The following is a 21,852-nucleotide window of genomic DNA, read 5'->3' as shown; positions in this document are numbered from 1 at the left end:
AACAGACATTTCCATCTTGGGCGTCGAGTTCAACTGTTCTGTGTGTGGCTCTTAAAAAGTTGCTTGTAAAATATTTTACACACAGGGAGCAAAATTCTCAACTTGCCCAACAAAATCACAAAGAATTATTTTATTGCCAGAGGAAAGAAGAACACTGTGCAAGGCAGATGTTTCGTGAGGGAGTAACTAGCTGTCGTAAAGGTTTTCACGATAATAAAATGAAATCCCAGTAATGGCTTTCCTTTCTGTAAAAGGCTGCCCATCCCGATTGTGCGGAGCGCAGACCTGCTTTCCAGAGGCTACGGAAACACGGTGCAGCCACTGCTCCGTTCCTGGCCCCAGGCTTGTCACCTGAGTTCTGCGAGTGGCTTCTGGGCTTCAGAGTCTCTCGTGTTTGGTGTCCCGTTTCTTTTTAATCCTCACTTCATTGTGTATAGTCCAGTGGCATTAGCACATGTTCACTGTTGTGTAGCCATTGCCACAACCCACTCTGGAACTTTCTCTGTGAACATCAAATATGAATTCCCCCCTCCTCCTTTTCCCCAGCCTTTGCCAGCCACCACGACACCCTGCATCTCATAAGCTCCATGAGTCAGGTACCCAGTGTAAGCGGGACATTGAAATCCTTGTCCATTTTTTTTGTGTGTCTTATTTTTTCTTTGCCTAATCTTTTTAAAATTATTAAATTATTATATTTAGTGAAGGAAATACAGAGCCAAAGAAAGGGCACTGGTGTGGCTAGAGGTTCCACATGGAGGGCCTGGGCGGGGGGGAGCATGGAAAGAAAGAGAAAAGGAAATTTCAAGGAACTCTGCCATGTGGGGAGCTGGAGGGGATAAAGAACCCATGTGGAGAGTTAGGACTAGGGGGCCCTTCTGGCTGGGCCTGGGCTGGGGCCTAGGCCAAGCCCCTCCTGAACAGCAGTTAGAGTGTTTTCTTATGGGAGGTGGTAGCAGGGGTACAGTTAGGGTGACTGGACCCATGAAGTTGAAAAGCACAGGAAAGTTTGCACTTGCTACATGATCTGACTTCTTATCACTTGCCTAGTTCATACCTGTTTTTCCACAAACAGCCAGGACTCCTCCTGGGAGGGAGGCCTTTTATAACATTTAAACATTATGGTTGGTCAAGTTGAGCCCCCAGAACTTGGTTAGCCAGAGCTAATCCCTTCCTGAGATGGACCCCAGCCCTAACCAAGCAGTTAGCCCTCTGTTCACCTGAAGCTACTCTTGAAGTTCATCCACGTGGTAGTATGTGACAGCATCTCATTGTTTTCTAAAGTTTAACATGGTTGCATTGTATGACAATGGCACACTTGGTGTCGCCTCTCATCTACAGATGGACACTTCAGTTGCTTCCACCTAATAAATGCTGCTGTGAACACGTGTCCAACTGTCTGTTCAAGTCCTTCATCTCATTTCTTTTTTTTTTTTTTTTTTTGGTTTTTCGAGGAAGGGTCTCACTCTAGCCCAGGCTGACCTGGAATTCACTATGCAGTCTCAGGGTGGCCTCAAACTCACAGCAATCCTCCTGAGTGCTGGGATTAAAGGCATGCGCCACCACACCTGGCTCACCTCATTTCTTTTCTTTTCTTTTTTTTTTTTTTTGGTTTTTCAAGGCAAGGTCTCACTCTAGTCCAGGCTGACCTGGAATTAACTATGTAGTCTCAGGGTGGCCTCGAACTCATGGTGAACCTTCTACCTCTGCCTCCCAAGTGCTGGGATTAAAGGCGTGCGCTACCACACCCGGCTCACCTCATTTCTTTAGTGTATATACCCAGAGGTATTGGGCACCTCGCAGTTTTGTGCTTAACTTTTTGTGAGGGACTGCTACACTGTTTTCTACAGTGGCTATAACTTTATTTTTTTTATAGTCACTGTCAGAGAGTTGAACTTAGTTCTTTTCTATCATCAGTACTATCCTTAACTTTTAAAACTCAGAATCTTGGGCTAGAGAGATAGCTTAGCCATTAAGGCACTTGCCTGCAAATCCAAAGGACCCAGGTTTGATTCCCCAGTACCCATGTAAAGCCAGATGCACAAGGTAGTGTGTGTCTGAAGTTTGTTTACAGTGGCTAGAGGCCCTGGTATGCCCATGCCCATCCTCTCTCTATCTGCCTCTTTCTCTGTCTCTCTCATAAATAAATAAATATCAGAATATTGGGGCTGGAGACATGGCTCAGTGAATAAAGGAAGTGCTTGCTACATAGGCACAGGGACCTGAGTTCTGATCTGTAGCACCCACATAAAAAGTGGGTGTGACATGCACTTGCTAATTCCAGACCTGGGAAGACAGAGACTTGCTGGTCAACTAATTCATCTGAGTCAGTGAGCTCTAGGTTCAGTATGATATCCTATCTCAAAAAATAATTAATGTAGAGGATTGTAGAGATAGCTTAGCAATTAAAGTGCTTGCTTATAAAGCCCAAGGACTGAGGTTCAATTCCCCAGAACCCATGTAAGCCAGATGCACATGGTGGCACATGCATCTGGAATTTGTTGGCAGTGGCTAGAGGCTCTGGCATGTCCATTCTCTCTCTCCCACTAATAGAAGAAGAGAGTTAAAGAAAAAATCACATGGACAGTGACTGAGGAAGCCACCCAACATATACCTCTGATTTCCACATGCATTCACACACATACAAGCATATATACCACATGCACATGTACACCACCACATACATGCAAAAAAATCAGAATCGCTCTCTTTCTTTAAAATCTATCTATCTATCTATCTATCTATCTATCTATCTATCTATCTATCTATCTATCTGAAACAGAAAGAGGGAGAGAGAGAGAGAATGAAAATGAGCACGCCAGGACCTCTAGCCACTGCAAATGAACTTCAGTTGCATGCACCATCTTGTGCATCTGGCTTACGTGGGTCTTGGGTTCTTTGGCTTTACAGGCAAGAACCTTAACTGCTAAGCCATCCCTCCAGCCCTTCTTCTTCTTTTTGTTTTCAAGGCAGGGGTCTCGCTTTTGCCCAGGCTGGCCTGGAATTCACTATGTAGTCTCCGGGTGGCCTCAAACTCATAGCAATCCTCCTACCTCTGCCTCCCAAGTGCTGGGAGTAAAGGCCTGCGCCATCATGCCCAGTGTTTGTTTCATTTTTTTGTTTGGATTTTATGACAGTGCCCTGGGTTTTACAAGCTGCTCACAGCCAGGTGTTCTGTGTGTCCAGTGTCTCCATGTCCTTTGGGGATACATTTTCATCCCAAGCCCCATCAGTAGCATTTGTTTCTTTGAGGAGTGAATGAAGGCAGCTCATCACTCAGACATTTCTTATGTTCCTGTGATCACAACCATCATTTCCTACTTGATACTTTTACAAAAACCCACACTTGTTTAGTGCCTAGATTCACTTCCTATAAGAAAAGGTATTTGTAACCATATATCTAAGGAACTGGGCTGGGATGTATCTCAGTTCTAGAGCACTTGCCTAGATATACAAGGTCTGGTGGCAATAGCCAGCATTGTGAAAAGGCCACCCAAAGCTGAAGCTCAAAGGAGAGGATTTGGCCAGCCCTTGACTGTCTTGCAGCTAGCACTGGGAACAGACTTTATGACTGCAAATAAACTGGGAACACGGGCACAGAACAGATCAAAGTGACATTGTGGCAGATCAACATAGAAAGTGAGGTGGATGGTACTGGCCACATGCATGGAGCTAGCCTGCATGGTTTGTAAATGTGGAAATGTCCCTCTTTCTGGGCAAACAGCTGCTGCCCAGGGTCCTCAATGCTACCGACCCTCACCATTCTAGCTCCTGTCCTGGCACCAGGCTCCACTGTTATTTCCTATTGCTTTGCACTCTGCTATTGCATTTTTAAAAAATATATATAGACTTTTAGTTGGGAGGCACAGAGCTTTACACTGTGAAATCTCTCCCTCCATTTCCTCTTCTGTGACTCCAGAGTTTTCTAAGGCCAACCCCAGGGGCCCATTTGCATCCTGGTCTGTGTAATGGCCTGACATCCTTTGGTGGTACCCATTGGGGGCTGTATAGTCATGGCTGTTTGTAAACAACAGCATAAAAGGCTGGCCGATGTTAGTCCTGTAGTATCTGGAGGGCGTGAAGCATGCATCTGTGTGTGCTCATCTAAGCAGTGACAAAAACCCCCACTTTGTAGGTTGGTTGTGAATATCTAGTGAGAGAACGTTTGTGAAAATGCATCACTCCCAGTGCGATAGTATAAAGTGTAAATGCCCCTAGGATGGACTCAGTTTGTGTGGCTTGGATATGGTTTTAATGTTCTCTTAAGGGTTCATATGTTGGAAGCTTGGTCCCCAGGGTGCTGTTAAGAGATGGTGGAGCCTTTAGGACATGGGGCCTGGTGGGAAGTCCACAGAGGTACTGCTCTCAAAAGTTAAGTACTCTTGAGGCACTCTGTGCTTTTTTTTTTTTTTTCTGAGGTAGGGTCTCACTGTAGCCCATGCTGATCTGAACTCACTCTGTAGTCCCAGGCTGGCCTCAAGTTCACAGCGATTCTCCTGCCTTAGCCTCCTGAGTGCATTGAAGGCATGTGCCACCATGTCCAGCTTCCTGTGCACTTTTGGAATGTGGTAAGAGTGAGCTGGTCCTTGAGCTGTTTCCTGGTTTCCTGTTTGAGATGTGATGTGTTCCTCCCACACGTGCTCTTGCCACAAGCCACGTCTTCACCAAGAACTAAGCTGATGTTAGCACTATGCTCTCAAATCTTCAAGAAGTTCAACCTCTCTCCTTTATAGTCAGCCCGCCTGAGCTATTATGTTATAGTGACACTGGACTAATAAATAGCTGGACCAAACCTGCTTAGGAAGTTGCACAGAGGGAAGTAGGGACTTTTAAAGGCCCAGTACCTACATCCTCACAATCTGGCACCTTTTGGCTGGTTAGGCCAAGTATAGGATACACCATAGCAACCTGAGGGTGTAGCACCAGCTTGTTGGGCATCCTTAGAGATGAGACTTCTGTCAGTCATCTAGTGAAGGTCCCTTGGCACCCAGTGGGCAGAAACCCTGGGATAATACCAGGTTTGAAGGTATGTTCTTTCATCAAGAACTTTTGCTTGTACGTTCATGTATCTGTGAGGCTGACCAGGTCTTGAGTGACCTTGACCTTTGACTTGCCTGTACTGTTTACGTCTTGCTATTTAGTCCTTCATCTGATGCCTAATTTTGTCACTGCAGCACAACTTCCCATGACTAATGTTTAGCGAGCTGACCAGCTTGTCATTCAGACAAGAGCATTTACAGCCTGCTTCATTTTCCTACTATTATCACACAACCCTCTCCAGCAAGGACAAAGATGATGATGTCAAGATGGGAGCAAGCCAGACCACTTTCTAGAAAAGGCTGTTTAGAAAGGAACAAACACTGGATCACCTGTAGCCAGCCACATCTCTGAAGGGTCAACATGGACATGGAAGTGCAGGCATGCAGGTCCTTTGCCCTACAGTCCCATAGGTAAAATCGACTGTGGCCTTGTATTGGGGGAAGGTCTAGGGAAAAAGCCTGTGAATCAGCACAGAAGCCTGTACTTACGTATTCACACTTTCTTCTGGCTGACTTAAGACAGAGCAGCTTCCCCAAGTTTACTAGCAATTTGCATGTAGAGAAGCTCAGCCGTCAAGAACACAACCATGCTTTCTCATAGAACACTTCCAATTGACGTGTGTGAACACATGTGCCATACAGAGCTCGACTCCCCTGTGGAAGAAGGGGGTAAGGGTTCCAGAAAAGGGAGTAAACAAAATCAGAGACAAAGAGTGCATACAGAATTCTTTTATTTAACTTAACTCATGTAGTACTTTAACTACTAGAAAAAAGCCAAGTAAGAGAAACTAAAGTGGCTTTAGCTTCAGCCATTCAAAATAGACAAAGTTTCTTTTTTTTTTCCTCATAATGTAAAGAATCCAGAGTATATCGCAATAACAGGAATAAATTCTTACAACAGAATATACAAAACATTTTGAATTTTTTATCTACTGATTTTTTTTATATAAACAGAAGAATTTTTAGGAATAATTTATACACAGAAAGTCATTTTATGTAACAAATTGGCCATATTGTTATGTTTTTTTGTTGTTTTTACTTTTTTAAGAAAACTTTAACAAGAAAACTCAGAAAATGCATTATTTGCGATGCATCCATTCCATCGCGCCTTCTGGTTTGATTTTTTTTTTTAAATCCCAGAGGTAGACAAACTCTGGCAAGCCTCTCACCCCAACCTCACTGGCTTAGGAAGCAGACAGGTGTTTCCCAGGCATCTGCCACACCTGCAGACACACCTGTGCAATGCCTAGCATCCAGACGAGAAGCTGAAAACAAATGACTTCTGGACCTTTCTCTTATGGAGTATGAAAATTCCAGATGTTTCCAACAATGGGTATTTTGTGGAGTTGTGTAGACATGGCCAATAATGTGCTGGGAACCAAAGGACATGGGATTTCACTTAAAAAAAAAAGTGGGGCATGTTGTGAGTTTTATTAAAAAGAATTGTTTTGTACTGAAAAGTATCTTCAGCATTCTGCTTGAAACACAAATAAGGTCTCTTCCTTGTTAGAACCAAGCACTGATCAGGATATGAGGCATATAAACAATGGCCTGGATTCTAGAATCGTATGTGTGATCATTGTGACAATCATTTGCTGTGCCCTGAAGTCCTTCCATCTCTACGGCACTGCAGAACAATGACAACTACCAAACCAGGCAAGCCAGATGCCGAACAATGTCACACACTGCTGGGCACCAACATCTCTGCTGTTTCCATGGCCAATGAGGTTCTTTCCATCTGTTAAAATTGCCACACTTCAAAAGGAAATGATCAGTAAAAGATGAGTCCCTTCCCCAGCAGAGCGTTCTAGAAGACCAAGATACTGAAGATACAGAACTACTTTTTCAATCACCATCATTCCTTTGTTATAAACAAGGGCACAAAGCATGGGGGAAGGAAGAGGGACCTTAGCTTGGGTCCCGGGGTGGGAGAGGAAATCTGTTTTTTGTTCCTTAATTTTTTTTTGGCATATTGTAAAGCTTGCTATTTAAAACAGGTGTTCTAAAAAATGGATCAAAAACACACATTTGCACACACAGAGAAAAAAAGTGTCTTTAAATTATTTTCGGCAATTATAAACTACAAACATTTTATAAAATTATTCTATGTTCTTACAAAAATGCAATGAAACATTTAATTAGTTCTTGTAAACCAGATCTTCGTCAGCTGACTACCCGTAATCTACTGGACGTAGAAGCCCTATGGGAAATGCTAGTGGGTGACTAAGTAAAACATGTTTACTGGAAAAATGCAGACACACACGTGGACGTACACGGGTGATTACTATGTTCTTACAGAAACAAAATAAAACAAAACCCTAAGGTCATGCCCCAGAACTGATAACTCAACTGATGAGTGTATGGAGTCTGCATTCTTGAACAATGTGACTTAAGTCTATGTTAAGTTTCCAGAGCAGGATGTTAGGTTTATGTGCTGAAAGCAAATGCCCATGGATGACTGTGGAGCCTGGATGTGGTCTGACACCTTCAGAAACCATCAAGTTCAAAACATGGTCCATGCTTCTTCCAAGCCCGGTACCCTTCTGCCAGCAATTCACGTCTTCATGTCATGATCCCTTTTACCATGGTTTCCTACTGTGGGGTCATCCCACCATCAAAGAACGTTCATTCTCTAAATGGCCACCTAGTCATCCAAGTTGGAGGCCCAGAACAAGACCCTCTGGCCTGTTCGAGGTCTCTATCTTCAGCATCTCTGGCAACAGAGATTCAATCTAAACAGCATCCTCTCTTGAAGTTCTCATTTGTACCACCATCTAGTTCAGAGTGGAGTAAGAAAGTCTGACCACCATCACTGGTTCTTAAGTGGATGGATCTCTCTGGTCCATATCGCCCAATGCTGCTGCTTAGCCCAGGAAATGAAAAGACGGCTGACAAACACAAAAATAACATTAAAAAAAAAAAAAACCCAAACCGTAAGTGGATTACTGGAACTGCTGGAATGGGCCAAGGCATATCAAAGGAGTGGTACTATCATCGGCAGGGTGCTGATGTTTCGGAAAGGAGTTGCTTTCAACACTGTCTGGACACCCTTGAAGGACCCAATGGTGACATCTAAGGACCTCGGGTGAGCATCCTCACCCACCTGAGCTCAGTGGAACTTTATTACACAGCTGCCTGTGTTAGGTGTGGCCACCCACCAACAGAGGTGGACTGCTGAGAAAGAGGCTTTGGTAGGTCGTACTGCCTTGAGCTGGCTACCATACATAGCTCATCACTCTGTAACCAAAATACACTGCTTCATACCAAACATTCTGCCATCTGGTAGTTTCACCATAACCACTTCTCTGTTTTATGCAGCCAATGTGCCTACCATTGAAATGTGGTCCTGGGTCATACGAAACAGGCCGGAAGGAGAGGGTGGTGATGGCCACAGTCTTCCATCTTCCAGGAGGAAGCTTCAATCCAATGAGTGTCAAATGTTATGACATCACTTAAAGGAGACCTTGGGTGATCTTGGTCTCTTCCAGCTTAAGTTCAACATCTCCACAATACACCAGCTCCTGCTGCCTCAGGGAAGGGCTGCGTGTGAGAACGTTTCAATGCTCACATCAGTTAAATGATGTGCCTCAGTGGTTCATGTTACTTCGAGCAATGTGAGCTGCTGTCAGAAAGGAGGGTGCATGGAAAAATGCCACAGCTCAGCTTGATAAGATGATGTGGAGCATACAAAAGAGAAAAACCAGGAAGAGGTGGGAAAGTCAGCGTGAAGTCAGGCTAGAACTGTGGACACTGATGCCTCGGAATAATCAAGGTGGATGGGTTGGTCCAGTAAAATGACTGCACCATCACACAAGCAAAATGTTCTCTTTTATTGAAATGTTTCTGAAGCATTTGTTATGATGGGCACTACACTGTTAGTGTTTTCTCTCTACTTAAAAGTAAGACCATCTATATGAAACAAAAACAAAACGACACCAACAACTCGGACAGTTTAAACAAAAATCCTTAAAACCAGCTGAATGATCTGTAGAAATCCAGTTGTGGAAACCGGTAGGTATGTGCAAAAGAGAGGAGAGGCCACTATTCTAAGGGGTCACCGACACTGTGGAAGAAGAAAACCCTGATCAAACAGTACGTATCTCTCATTGACCCAACAATTTCCAGGACTTGGAGAAGGGTAGCATTCTGGTAGGAGGGAAAAGGCTCCTGAACTTAACTGTGGTACTAAATACTGTTAAGCAGTACACACCCACACTTGGGGGAAAACCACTGACTGTGTTACCCAGCTCAAGTCCCAGGGCCTGCAAGAGCAGCTGCTGAAAGTACAGAGCACACTGTCCACCCTCGTGAGCAGCAGGGTGATGGGATGGACAGAGGCACAGCCCTAGCGGGAGGCACAAACCCACAGGGACAGCTGGGCAACGACCACTGGCTTTCCAGCCTCAAGGTTTGGTCAGTTCTAGTTTAGCCTTGGGGGTGGGTGGGTATGAGGAGAGGAGGCTGAGGTAAGGGAGCAGCCTGCAGAGGCACAGGCTTAGCCCCGACCCTTTCTCCATCACACTGGTCTTCTGTCTGCAGCAGAGGGCCAAGGGAGGAGCTAACTGTTAACATGGCTGCATTTTTGAACAGAACCAATGCAGCAACACACTGGTGGCATGGCCCTTGCCTTAGCAAAGGCCTCACAGAAGCAGCTGAAGGGGCCAAATGGGTGCCTCACATGGGCACACATGGGATTGCCACAGACAGCCTACGTGTGGATACCTCCCTGCTCTCAAAACCTAGGGAGACTTGCTCTCTCACAGACAAAATGTGTTGACCATTAAATCAGCATAAGGCCATTTTGTTTCAAACTCAGTTTCCAGGTATAGCAAAGTGGCCCCATGGTGACCTTTCTTGGCTCGTGAGTGCACTGGGTGAGGAGCTGGGGAACCTTCGAGGAAACCAGGTGAGGAAAAAGTGAACAAAAGGAACATGAGAGGAGAGGAGACATCTTGGAAAAGCTGTTGGAGATGAGTGGAGAGGGAAGGGAGTTAGTGTTGCTTTGACCCCAGAATACAGCCTGGCCTCTCCCTGCATCACCTGGGTGTGGCCTGTGGTGTGGATGAGGTTACCAGTATCAATGGCCTATTGTTAGATACTGAGAAAGTGTGAGATGTAATCTTTTTTTCTATATACACATATAAAAAAATAAGAGTGAGGTAGATAAATGTTTGAAAAACAACAAAAAAACCACCCCAAAAACAAGAACTGTCCTGTCTTACATACTTTCACACACACACTCACACATACAAACTCTTTCCTCAATATTTAAATTCATAATGGGGGCTTCTCTACAGTGATTAAAACTGGTATCACAAAATAAATTAAAAAGAAAATTCCTACATATAATATCTTTGTAATGAACTTTTTCTTATTTTCTTTTTTAAGGGAAAACATGGTGGGACAGAGGCTAGTGAAGAAGTCATGAGACTGAACTAATAAGTAAAAAAGCACTAGACTTTCTTTCTGTGTTTAATCTCCAGTCACCACGCTCAAGCTTTGTTCTTTCTCAGAATTTAAACATTCCCTTCTCATCTTCTGCTGTCATCACTCTGGTGAGAAGTGCTAAAAACTAAACAAAACAAGATCCCTGGGTCTCCGAGGCCTGACATTCCTGGCTATAGAACAGCATGTCACTGCCAGGCTATGGTCCCTTGGGAGGCAACAAAGGACTGTATGGCCACTGTGGCACTTAGGCCTGCAGACCTGATGTGTGGAAGGGTACTCCTGTGCACCTCGGAGAGAGCTGTCCTGGCCTTGGGGGTTCTGGGGGGTTCATGCCCTCGCCCACATGCAGGCAGTCCCTTGGGATGCTCTGGTTATAGACAGGTAGATTGGTCTGGTGGGGATGGTTGTGGAGGGAGGCAGAGGAGCTGCTATACCCCAGGACTCAGCAGCTGTTTCTGTGGGATGGATTAACTATCCATTAAAAAAAATAGCAATCCCAATGCCTAGTGTCTGCAGTTAAAACTGCTGTTGTACCCAATAATTAAAAATATATATATATAAATATATATGTGTCACAACCAAAACAAAGAGAGAGGGAGAGAGGAGGTGTGACTCTCAACAACAGGGACTATATAAACACCGAACAAGGATGTGTGAGATAGTCAACCTTTTCGTTTCTGACCTGAGATTGCAGCATGTCTTGCACTGTAACAAACGCCAATGTGGTGTATGGGAGACACAGGAAAGAGAGTGTGCCAAAGTGGAACCCTGGGCCTGGGCCTCCCACTGCCTCAGTCCCCTCACCAGTGTCATGCCCACAGGGCCAACCGGTTAGAAGACAACTAATGGGGTTTTGGGGAGCAGGGGAAGAAGGATGTATTTATAAAAAGGCATCAAACAGTTCATGGCAAATTAAGTTCTAGAAGTATCCATTACTGGGAGAAGAGGAAGAAAAATCACACACTCTAGTACAAAGCATAAGAAGTTTCTTGGAGTGAGCAGAAAGGGAGAAGGGTAGACCTGAAGGTTTTCATAGATTAAATCCACAAAGATAAAGAACAAAAAAAATAGCAGCTTTTTTTTTTTTTGTACAGACGTATAGATGAATATCTGAACCGTAAAAAAGTTATAAAAGTGACATTAAAGACGATGTGTATGCAAATGTTTCATGGTCTAACATAGAACTGTGAGACCCATGAAGAAGTCCTAGGAACAGAGGAAATGTCAACAAAGCTTAGAATGCTTGGATCCACTGCCTGTGCTCTTCCCGCGGCTGTGGTGTCTGAACCCCTTCCTTACACACCTGCACCGACGGCCCAGCCAGGTCCCTGGAACTCCTTCCACCTGTGTGCCTTGAGGGCCCAGGAGGGAGGCTGGGGCTTGGGGAAGGAGCTGTTATAAGGACCACCATGACCCAGAGCCTGGCTTTCAGGCTTGCTCTGGACCATTTCCTCCAGAATCCTGGTAGAGGTGGGGTGGAGGAAGGGGGAGAAGGACAGGGGGCTGGGTTCAGCTTTCCCCATCTTCAAAGAGGGACAGTCCCATCTTGTGCAGTTCTCCCAATTGGTAACCTAGTCATCAAAAGCAATGAGACCCAGATGAATGTGGGCTTAACAAGCACACCAGGGCATGGTGGAGGCATCACTAACATGTCTCTTAAACGGCATTATTAACTGGATGCCATGTTCAACCACTTGCCTTTGGACAGAAGAAAATCAGCATGAGGAGTGTAAGGGAGAAAGAACAGGATTTTGGCAAAATTTGGCAGCGTTAAAATGGTAACAACCATGGATGAATAATGGCCCTTTTCAAATTTTAGATCCTAAAAAGGTTAAAGATACAGGTAAAAAATTCCATCTCAGTGTGTGTATTTTTTCATTTTCTTTTTTGTAAAGACCTGTGGTGTCAGGCAGGTATGTGTGGGGTGATGAGGAGCCCCAGGGACAGCCATTTCTTCAATTTGATTTAAAAAAGGCTTCCCAGCTGGGCTTGTGGCAAATATTTTTCCATTATGAAGCAGAAAAAGGAGAAAGGAGAGAGCAGGAGAGGAACAGGGAGGAAGGAAGGAAGGAAAAAGAGAGAGAAGGGAGTGAGGAAGAAGGGAGGGAGAAAGAAAGGCAGAGAATGAGGAAACTCAATTCTCAAGTGTTCTGTTGCTATTAAGTGTTGTCATTAAGGTTTGCAGAGGCCCATGTCAGTTAAGGGTTTGGGTAGGGAAATAAAAAGCTGCTTGCATATTGAAAAAAGGAACATCCCAAATGTATTTACTGCAGAGAAGCCGTCTCCCGTGAGCAGCAATGGCAGTTCTGAAGATCCACTGAGGTACAGGAGGCTTGTGAATAGATTGTTAAAACCTGCTCTCTCTACCCTCCCCCCGCCCTGCTGAGTGAGCACACACGTTACTGTTTGCACGGGATCCGGGATCCAAAATCAGCAGGTTGAAGACTGGGGCAGTGGCAAGGCCCTCTCGTTGGCCCGTCCCCCGTTCATGTGTGCGTAAGGCTGTCTCTCATCGAAGCTGGCTCGAAGGACTAGCACTCCAGGGCCTGGGCCGTTCTCGGCCTTGTGTCCTGAGTGTCTTTCAGGCAATGGTAGGGAGGCTGAGGAGGCCGACGGGTCCAGGGGGACACTCTCCATGTTCTCGGGCTCCAGCTCCAACTCCTCTGCCTCAGGCGGCTTGTTCTCCTCGCTGTAGTAGAAGGAGACCTCCTGAAAGCTGGGCTCCATCTCATCCTTGATGCTGCCGATGATCTCCAGGAATGAAGGCCGCATCTTGGGGTTGTACTGCCAGCACATACGCATCAGCTCAAACCTAAAAGGAAAGAAGGACAGAGGGTAGGCTGGCTGCCAGCTGTGGCCAAGTAGCCTGCTGGCCTCTTGTTGAGGTTAGAGTGAAGAGTACACAGCACATCCATACCCCATCCGGATAGCTATGCCAGGCTTTGGCTTCTCCATTTCACCTGCCACCTAGAAACCGAGACCCAACCATAGTGCCATGCAGCATCTCTCGCTTCCCAGAGTTCACAAAGCCAGGGGCATTTACGGTGATGGTATCAAGACATAAAAACAATGGTTTTCTAGCTGAAGCGCCTCTTGCAGCCACTGGTTAAGCATTGTTTACAGGATCAGAAGGCAGAAAACCTCTCACTAAAGAAGATCGTGGTGTCCCTGACAGCACTAAGTCCCACCTCTGCCATTCCCAAGTTTCCCCTGGCGTTTGGGCACCTCTGGCATGAAGAAGGAGACCTGAGGAAGTAGGTGGCAGCTTTACCAGACAGAAGGAATGCAAATTTCAAGCTTGCAGTCTCAAGCCAGCACCTGCTTACTGAGTGCCCCACAAAGTCAGGATCTAGTCGGAAGATCTGCACTGCCCTGAAACAGAGTCCTGATGGAGGCTTCAGGCTAGATCCCAACAAACAATCAAAAACCCTGAATAAATATCTTCTACAAAGCACAGACAGGGCAGGAATAGAGCACAAAGCTGGTGCTGAACCTCCATCACTCCAGCTAGACCGTCAACCTCTGGGAAGCCCCCAGAATCACATGGGCCAGAAGGAGTCTGCTCACCATGGGCTGGGTCCTGTGGGAGGACCAGAGGCTACATGTAGAAGAAAGAGGAAGGCTGTGTACTTGGATACTACTATTAAAACACACGCACACACACGAGAGAGAGAGAGAGAGAGAGGGAGAGAGAGAGATATGGATGGATGCAGACAGAACCTAAGCTCTTCTAGGTGAAGCAAAGGAGCAAAGGTCTAGGCTGGTTGCAGAACACAGGGATCAAAAGGAATTAAAACTGCCATGGCTGGGGGAGGGCAGTAACCCTCTCTAACAGAAACATGAAGCCAAAGCTCTTTCCACCTGTTCTTTGTCTGAAACTACACATTTTGTTTTAAAAATTCTGGCTCAACAGATGCTTTTCAACAATAGTAAAAAAAAAAAAAAAAAAAAAAAATGCTGATTGGAACTTCTCATCTGCAGGACACTCAAAACACCCCACACTGGCTTCTTGACCACTAGACCGACCACCTGTTTACATTTGGTCCCAGAGAGAATTCCATGGGAGAGAATCCCTTACAACAGCAGTGCACCGCTGAGTGTGGAAAGTGCCTGCAAACAGACTCCACTTGCCCACCTAGGGTCAAGTCACTTACATCAGTGCCGTGCAGTGACCTAGAGAGGGGGCAGGAAAGGGTTAGACAAAGATCCATTCAGAACTCAGAAACCTAGAGGCCTAGGCATCAGCAAATGGCAAGCCAGGTCAGATGCAGCTAACAGCCTGTTTTAATAAGTAGAGTCTCACTAGAGCAGAAGCCAGGCCCGTGGGGCTGAATATTACCCATGGCCACACTCAGGTTCCTACCACAGGGTGGGCAGTTAGAACAGAGGCTATTTAGCCTGCAAGTTTAAAATATGGATTATCTCACCACCTGGAGAAAACAAAAAAAGGTGTCTGATGCTTTCTTTGGAGGAAGAACTATATTAAAGGTGAATGACAACTAACTTGTTATTCTCTCTCCCCAACACTCCCCAGTGCAGCACCAACCACAGTGGTGGGTGCTGGCTGTGCATGCCAGGCTTCAGGCAATGCAAGCCACACGAGTCCTTAAGATTCAGAGGAGGAGGAGCTGTATAACCCACATGCATTGTACACATGTGGAGAAAGCACCAAGATATTATGTAATGTGTACAAGGTCACAAAATTAGGGAGGGTCAAGTGGGAGTGAGGTTCTCTGTGAAGTAGTAAGATTACACTTTGGTTCCCCAAATTAGAGCAGCCATAGTCCTCCACCCCAGGAGACCACCCACTTGCGGCTGTCCACCGATAGCCTGATCTCATGGGTAGGTTTGGTTCGCATTGATAATCCAGTATGTAACCCGTTCTCTTGTTCTGGTTAGGTGGCAAACAGGCCTGCCTTCCCATGTCCCCATCATTTTCCCCCAAAATTAATTAAAATGGGCTGTAAATACACAGAACTCATCTCTATGGCTAGGCTGCAATTTCCTTTCTGGCTGACTGATTTGTCCCTGAATAGAAGTGCAACCAGGGCCAAGAACATGAGATGTGCCTGGCTCCATGCCCTGTGGCTGGGGGGCTGAGAAGGTGCCACCAGCAGGGCAGTGATGCGGTGACATCAGCACAAACAAGCCATGTGATCCCTCTTTTAAACCATTCCAGAGTCATAGCCCTTCCAGCGCTGCCCATAAAAGGAAGTCTTTTTTGCTCTGCGGGAATCAAGACCTTGTTTACACTCTTTCCACAAGAAACCTCTCCAATAGACTCTAGAAGGATTTATAAGCTGATAAAACTCTTCTTTTAAAAAGCACATGTTTAAACCACTGCTCAGCTCTGGCGAGCCTGGAACTGTCCTTTACAAAATGCACCTCTCTTTGGGGCCCACCTCTAGCCCTCCCCCAGGGGACAGGCAGGCTCCAGTGAAGTCCTACTCTGTTGTGAAGCTGGCTCCCAGGAGAGATGTCTACCTTACGGGGCTGGTGATAGGGGCATATGTACACCATATTCTCACTCTTTCCTGCCCCTGCTTCCCATGAACTGAGCTGAACCGGCTGTAATCTGTGTGGGATATCAGAAATCCAAGATACACTCAGCAGCCAATGATTCTCTCCAGGGACCAGACTTCAGGAAGGTTCTGCAGGGCTGAATGGATGCCCTCCCAGCGGCCTGAGGTAGTCAAGAGGTGTCTTAGGAGTCACTTCTCAGATAGGACCTGGAGCAGAGATGATGTACTGCCTTGGCACTGTATCAAAGCTCATGCTGGGGGTCACCAGGTATAGCCAACCTGCATGTGGACCTTATGCACTTGAGCTCTGCAAAACCAGCTCAGGATTCCTAGCAACCTAGAGGCTTCCATGGGAGAAAGAAAAACTAGTGTCTGAAAACTGTAAGAGCAGTCAGAGTCAAGTATGTTTCTGATACATCTCAGTTGGTGACTCTCTGGGCTCAAAAGTGGCAAGTCCTTTTCTTGCATGTGGCTTAAATTCCCTATGTAGTCTCAGGGTGGCCTCGAATTCATAGTGGTCCTCCTACCTCTGCCTCCCGAGAGCTGGGATTAAAGGCGTTTGCCACCACACCCAGCAGTACCCAAGTTTTTATGACTGAGCTCAAATCCCTATCCTAGACCTTTCCCTATAGCATTAGGGCTGCAACCTTTCATGCCTCCAAGGACCCCTTGTTCCTTAACTCCAGGTCCATCTTTATGGGTCTCAGGTCTCTATGACTTCAGTAGGCAGTAACACACCCAGATAGTTCCCTGATATGTGGGGCCAAGGAACTGAACTTCTGGTGTTTGAAGAAGGTTAAGGTGGGCTTTGTTATCCACTTAAATATGGATGCAAAGGGGAACTACAACCCCAGTGAATAGGATTTCACGATGCTTGCTAATTTAATTCATACTGAGTCATGGAGTTGAAACTCATAGACCTAAATATCCTTGGAAGATCAGACGGTAGTCTTTCTTCTAAAGTAGGAATGTGTTTTGACACTCTGGACTAGGGATCTGGCTATGCCTGAAGCAGCCTGCTTCACTTGCAGGCATTGCTGAGCAGCCAAGGGACTTCCCGAGGCCACAGCATGGCCAAAAATGCGTGTGTGTTGGGGTGTGTTTCCACCTCTGAACCCCACAATAGAAGCCCTTCTTATACACATGTAACCAGCCAGGTTTCATATAATTCCCAAGGGGCAGGAACTCTCCTGGGCTAGGGGAGTCCATTCTCTCACTTACTGTAACAAAATAACCCTTTCCCAGAACACTTCTTCCCATCAGCTCAGTAAATTCAGAAGGGCATCACAGACACTCCTTATGAAGCCAGCTTGTCTCCCTTCACTCTGTTCTTTTCTTAGAAAGGAGACAAATTTGCCAAGGGGGTTCTGGATGGCAAAGGAGAAATGCCTCCTGAATTAAACATCTCATATCCAAGAGCAACCTCTCCGTGTAAACTTCCTCCTCTTGCTAGGCTGGGAACAGGAAGTCCACTGCCTTTCCCACGGCAGGTGCTGCTTCCCAGGCATATTAAATTCTTATGAAAACTCCAGTCATCTGGAGATGGGGCTACGTCAGGAATCCCATGAGTTTCTGAGACAAACATTGACCGGAGCATAAGAGCAAGCACAAAAACAGTACCTCTCTTGCGACCAGCCCCAAACCACAGAAACAAAAATTCACAACTGCTCCTTTGAACTGTTTTCTAAGCTTGCGAAATACCACCGTTCTATTATTCAAATCTATGCTGGCACGGTGCACCTTTAGCAAGTTTCGAGGTGGCAGCACTCATCCTTCACCACTTCCATTTTGGCTACAAATGACTTCTTACAATGGCCTGGTATGAATACAGAAGCCACAATATACAAGTAAGAGCAGACTTGTGAAGGACACTGTGAGTGAAGGTGGTGAGGACAAGGATCTGGGACAGCCAGAGCTCCTCTGGGTAGCTGCTTCCCACCGCACATAAGCAGGTGTGCTGGTGCCTGTGGAGTCAGGTCACAAGTTACAATGTGGTGGCTACCTTGCTTGCAGGTATCACTGCTGCAAGGGAGGATGGAGAATTTATAAGTTCAGAGACCCAGCCTGGCCTGCTGCCTGCCCAATTTTGTAAGGCTCTTCAAGTAAGAATGGCTTCTGTATTTCTAAAAAGTTGGGGGAAAAAAAATCAAAGGAACAGTATTTTTGGCTGGTTGTGGTGGTGCACGCCTTTAATCAGGAGGCAGAGGTAGGAGTACTGCTGTGAGTTTGAGGCCACCCTGAGACTACATAGTGAATTCCAGGTCAGACTGGGCTAGAGTGAGACCCTACCTTGAAAAAACAAAACAAACAAAAAAAGAATATTTTGTAAAACATGAAATTACAAGAAATTCAAACTTCAGTATCAAAAAATAAAGATTTAGCCAGGGGTGGTGGTGCATGCCTTTAATCTCAGCACTTGGTAGGCAGAGGTAGGAGGATTTCTGTGAGTTCAAGGCTACCCTGAGCTAGAGCAAGACCCTATTTCAGAAAACCAAATAATAATAATAATAATAAAATAAACATTTAGGGGCTGGGAAGATGCCTCATTTGGTTAAGTGCACTCCACCAACATCCATGTAAAAATCAGGTGTGGTGGTGTGCTCCTGTAATCCCAGAGCTGGGGAAGTGGAGACAGGAGGTTCCCGGGGGCTTGCTGGCTAGCTGAGCAAACTCCCCATTCAGTGAGAAACTGTCTCAAAAAATAAGGTGGATATGCTCCACAGGGAGCAGGCTGCATGTCATGAGGACACTCCCACAGGAGACTCGTAGACAACTAGGCCCTCCTGTGCAACACAGCCATATCAGTGTCCCCATCATCTTAGAAGCTGATTAGACACCTCAAGCGAGTGTCCAGATGACCACAGCCTCAGCTGACAGCTCAGTGGCAATCTCCTCTAAGCTGCTTCTGGTTTTTTACCCTCTAAAAGTCTGTAAGATGGTATCTACTGTTACTTTCAACCATAAGGTCTTGGATACATGCAGGAAAAATATATAGAAGTGCATGGAGTGCCCTTTGGGTCTTCCGACATTGGGAACATAGGGCCGTGGAGTTGTGAAGAGGCTTCCCTGGGAAGACTGATCCAGAAGCCTGGGTGCCCCTCTGTCCACATGCATTGCTCTCTGAGAAGCCATTACTGGTAGCTTTATTGTACAGGCTCAGGACGGGACCCAGCCCCAGGCCACATGCTGATTGTCCAAGTCCTGGTTGATACCAGAAGAAGATAGGAACCCCCACATGCATATTTGCTTATGAGAGGAGAATGCCAGCACTGTGGCTGGCATTCTGTGGTATCCTCCTTGTGGCCTTCCCTCTTAATCTACATCAGAGATCGATCCACTGGGCAGCAGCACAGGGTCTATGTGTAGCCTCTTTTGCTTTTCTGTCCTCAGCCAGTGGCAGGGAGGATAAGGCTACACCTTCTACATAGGCAGCAACACTCAGAGCTTTGGGATGAAAGCAGGACCTTGTTTATTTATTTATTTTTTTGTTATTTTTCGAGGTAGGGTCTCCCTCCAACCCAGGCTGACCTGGAACTCACAGTGATTCTCCTACTTCGGCTTCCCGAGTGCTGGGATTAAAGGTGTGCACCACCACACCTGGCAAGGATTTTAATTTTTGGATGGAATGTTTCTGAGGCTGTGGGACTCTAAGAGGGACCTAAGATTAGCAACCCTGGTATAAATATCTCTTATAATATCCTTGCTTGGGTGCAGGTGGGCTTTTTGAATATGATGGGATATTTTACTGCTTTAATTATGCTGTTCATCAGATAACAACAGTGAATGTCCAAACGGGAGACTATTCTGAATGGCCGACTTAAATCAGCAAAAACAATAGAAGCAGCAGAACCATTGTCTGTTTGGCCTTTACGAAGCAAGCTTCCGTTGTGAGGGATGATGGAGGTGGCATGTGGCAAAGGCTTGAGTGAACGTGGCCTCCAAAACCTCAGAGTCTCTGGATGACTTTAGTCTTACAATTGCAAGTTTACTCCACCTGACAGAGCTTCCTTGGGTTCAGCCTTGTGAGACTCTGAGAAGAGTTGCTGGCAACCCTGGGTAGAGGGGTCTCTGCCCACAAAATATGCATGTCTTACTCCAATCAGTACATCATCAGAAGACCTCAGAGCTCCAACTTGAGCCAGTGCTCACTCAAGGCATGGTAGCCAGGGACACATCTTTTTTGCAGACATAAAGACAGCCTGACAATTCCTCTGGGAATTGTCTTTCACAAGTGAGGCTCGAATCTGTCCTGAGAAGCAATTCTAGTAAACTCCTGTGATGGTCTTAACATACTTGTGGGAGCTTATCCTCTTGTTTACCTCCTGGGATCCAGAAGAATAGCTGATCCCTGACTTAAGGTGTGCACATCAAAAACAAGCCCACAACTCCCAGCCTGCACCTGAGGTTCAACCAGACCACCTTATCATTCTCCCTGGGGCCTTATTCCAAGAAAGACCATCCTCCCTCTTCAGCAGCTTTGACCTCCATGGAGACACAAAATACCACCACTAATCGAAGCAAGAAGTCTCCCCACAGGGGTAATATGGTTTGTATATTGAATGTTCCACAAAGGCTTGTCCCTAGCTTGGTGCACTGGGGGAGGTGAGGAACTTTTAAGAGGTGAGCCCAGTGGGACATCTTCATGTGACAAGGAACATGCCTTCAATGGAACTGTGGGGTTTCTGCTCCTTATTTTTGCTCTCTTTCATTCTCCAACCATGAAGTGTTTCTACTCTGACACCTGCTTCCCACCATGATGTGCTGCCTTACCACAATCCCAGAAGAAAGGGAGCCAGCCAACCATGGAATAACATCCCTACAAGTGTGAGGCAACACAAACCTTGTCTCACTGGTTATCTCAGGGAGTTTCTCAAGGAGGCATTGAGGTCCACCATGGCACTACGGATACACTCCCATCCTGACAACTCTCAGGAATTACATGGCTTCTTTCTCATGTGGGGTGAGTCAATAAACTCATGAATACCCAAAGGAGGGTATGACCAGGACTTTGCCCACAGAGGGGTGAGCTCAACCTTACTTCAGAGATGAAGCTAAGAGCAGTTTGTAACCTCCTGTCACTCTATGTAGTTCACGAGTAAGTTTTGACCACCAAGCTGTGTGAACCAGGTGTGTAGATCTCTCTAGCCTGTTAAAGTCTGAGGATGAACTCCTGGCTTAAGAGTACTAACTGTTATATCACTGCATGAGAAAGATAAGCCAGGACTGCTTCGGTCACATATTTCACATGGGGAGTTGTGCAAAGTGAAAATCAGCACTGAGGGGCCAAGGTGCACAAGATGGGATTCATGTGCTCCCACAAGGCTCTATAAACATGTTTCCTCCAGTATGGATACAAAAGCCCTCTTGTAATCCTCTCCTGCACACACAGGCTCAAAGAGAATGGCTCCCAGAATTACTAACCTTAGGTGGCCCAAGAAGACAGTTACGTGAGGAATAGTATCAAAGGAGAGCTGAGGGGACCCAGGAAATACATACAGCATGTCGGGGCAGTTGTCTGGCTTGTCCAGAAGGCCACCTTCCATGACAAAGCGAAGGACTTGCTCGTTGGATAAGCCCTGGTACGGCTGCTCAGCTAGTGTGGCAATCTCCCAGAGGACGACTCCAAAGGACCTACGGGAGAAAAAGAGTAAGAATATCCAGAAGCTGCTGAGAACTCGACTCAACACTAAAGAAGACTCAGAGCACACCCACCAAGGCTCAGGGAATTTTGCGGAAGAGGGGGTGAAAAGATTGTAAGAGCCAGAGGGTGGGAGAGAATATCCAGCATTGTCCCCCCACAGTGACTGATTGCTGCTCTCACAAGTCATAACCCACAACCTATGGTG

General features: G+C 46.1%; 1 protein-coding gene across 1 annotated transcript in view; it reads right to left on the bottom strand.

Moving 5' to 3' along the window:
• Positions 1–5,750: 5,750 nt before the first annotated feature.
• Igf1r (insulin like growth factor 1 receptor) overlaps positions 5,751–21,852 on the bottom strand; it is a 321,945-nt gene continuing 305,843 nt past the window's right edge. Inside the window, exons 20-21 of the mRNA XM_004658155.2 lie at positions 21,503–21,637; positions 5,751–13,296 (exon numbers count right to left, since the gene is read on the bottom strand). Of these exons, the coding sequence (XP_004658212.1) occupies positions 12,915–13,296; positions 21,503–21,637 (517 nt within the window). The 3' untranslated portion in view covers positions 5,751–12,914. The remainder of the gene's footprint in view (positions 13,297–21,502; positions 21,638–21,852) is intronic.

Source organism: Jaculus jaculus, chromosome 3 (assembly GCF_020740685.1).
Source record: "Jaculus jaculus isolate mJacJac1 chromosome 3, mJacJac1.mat.Y.cur, whole genome shotgun sequence".
Lineage (NCBI taxonomy): Eukaryota > Metazoa > Chordata > Mammalia > Rodentia > Dipodidae > Jaculus > Jaculus jaculus.
This window is presented reverse-complemented; position numbering and strand designations above follow the sequence as displayed.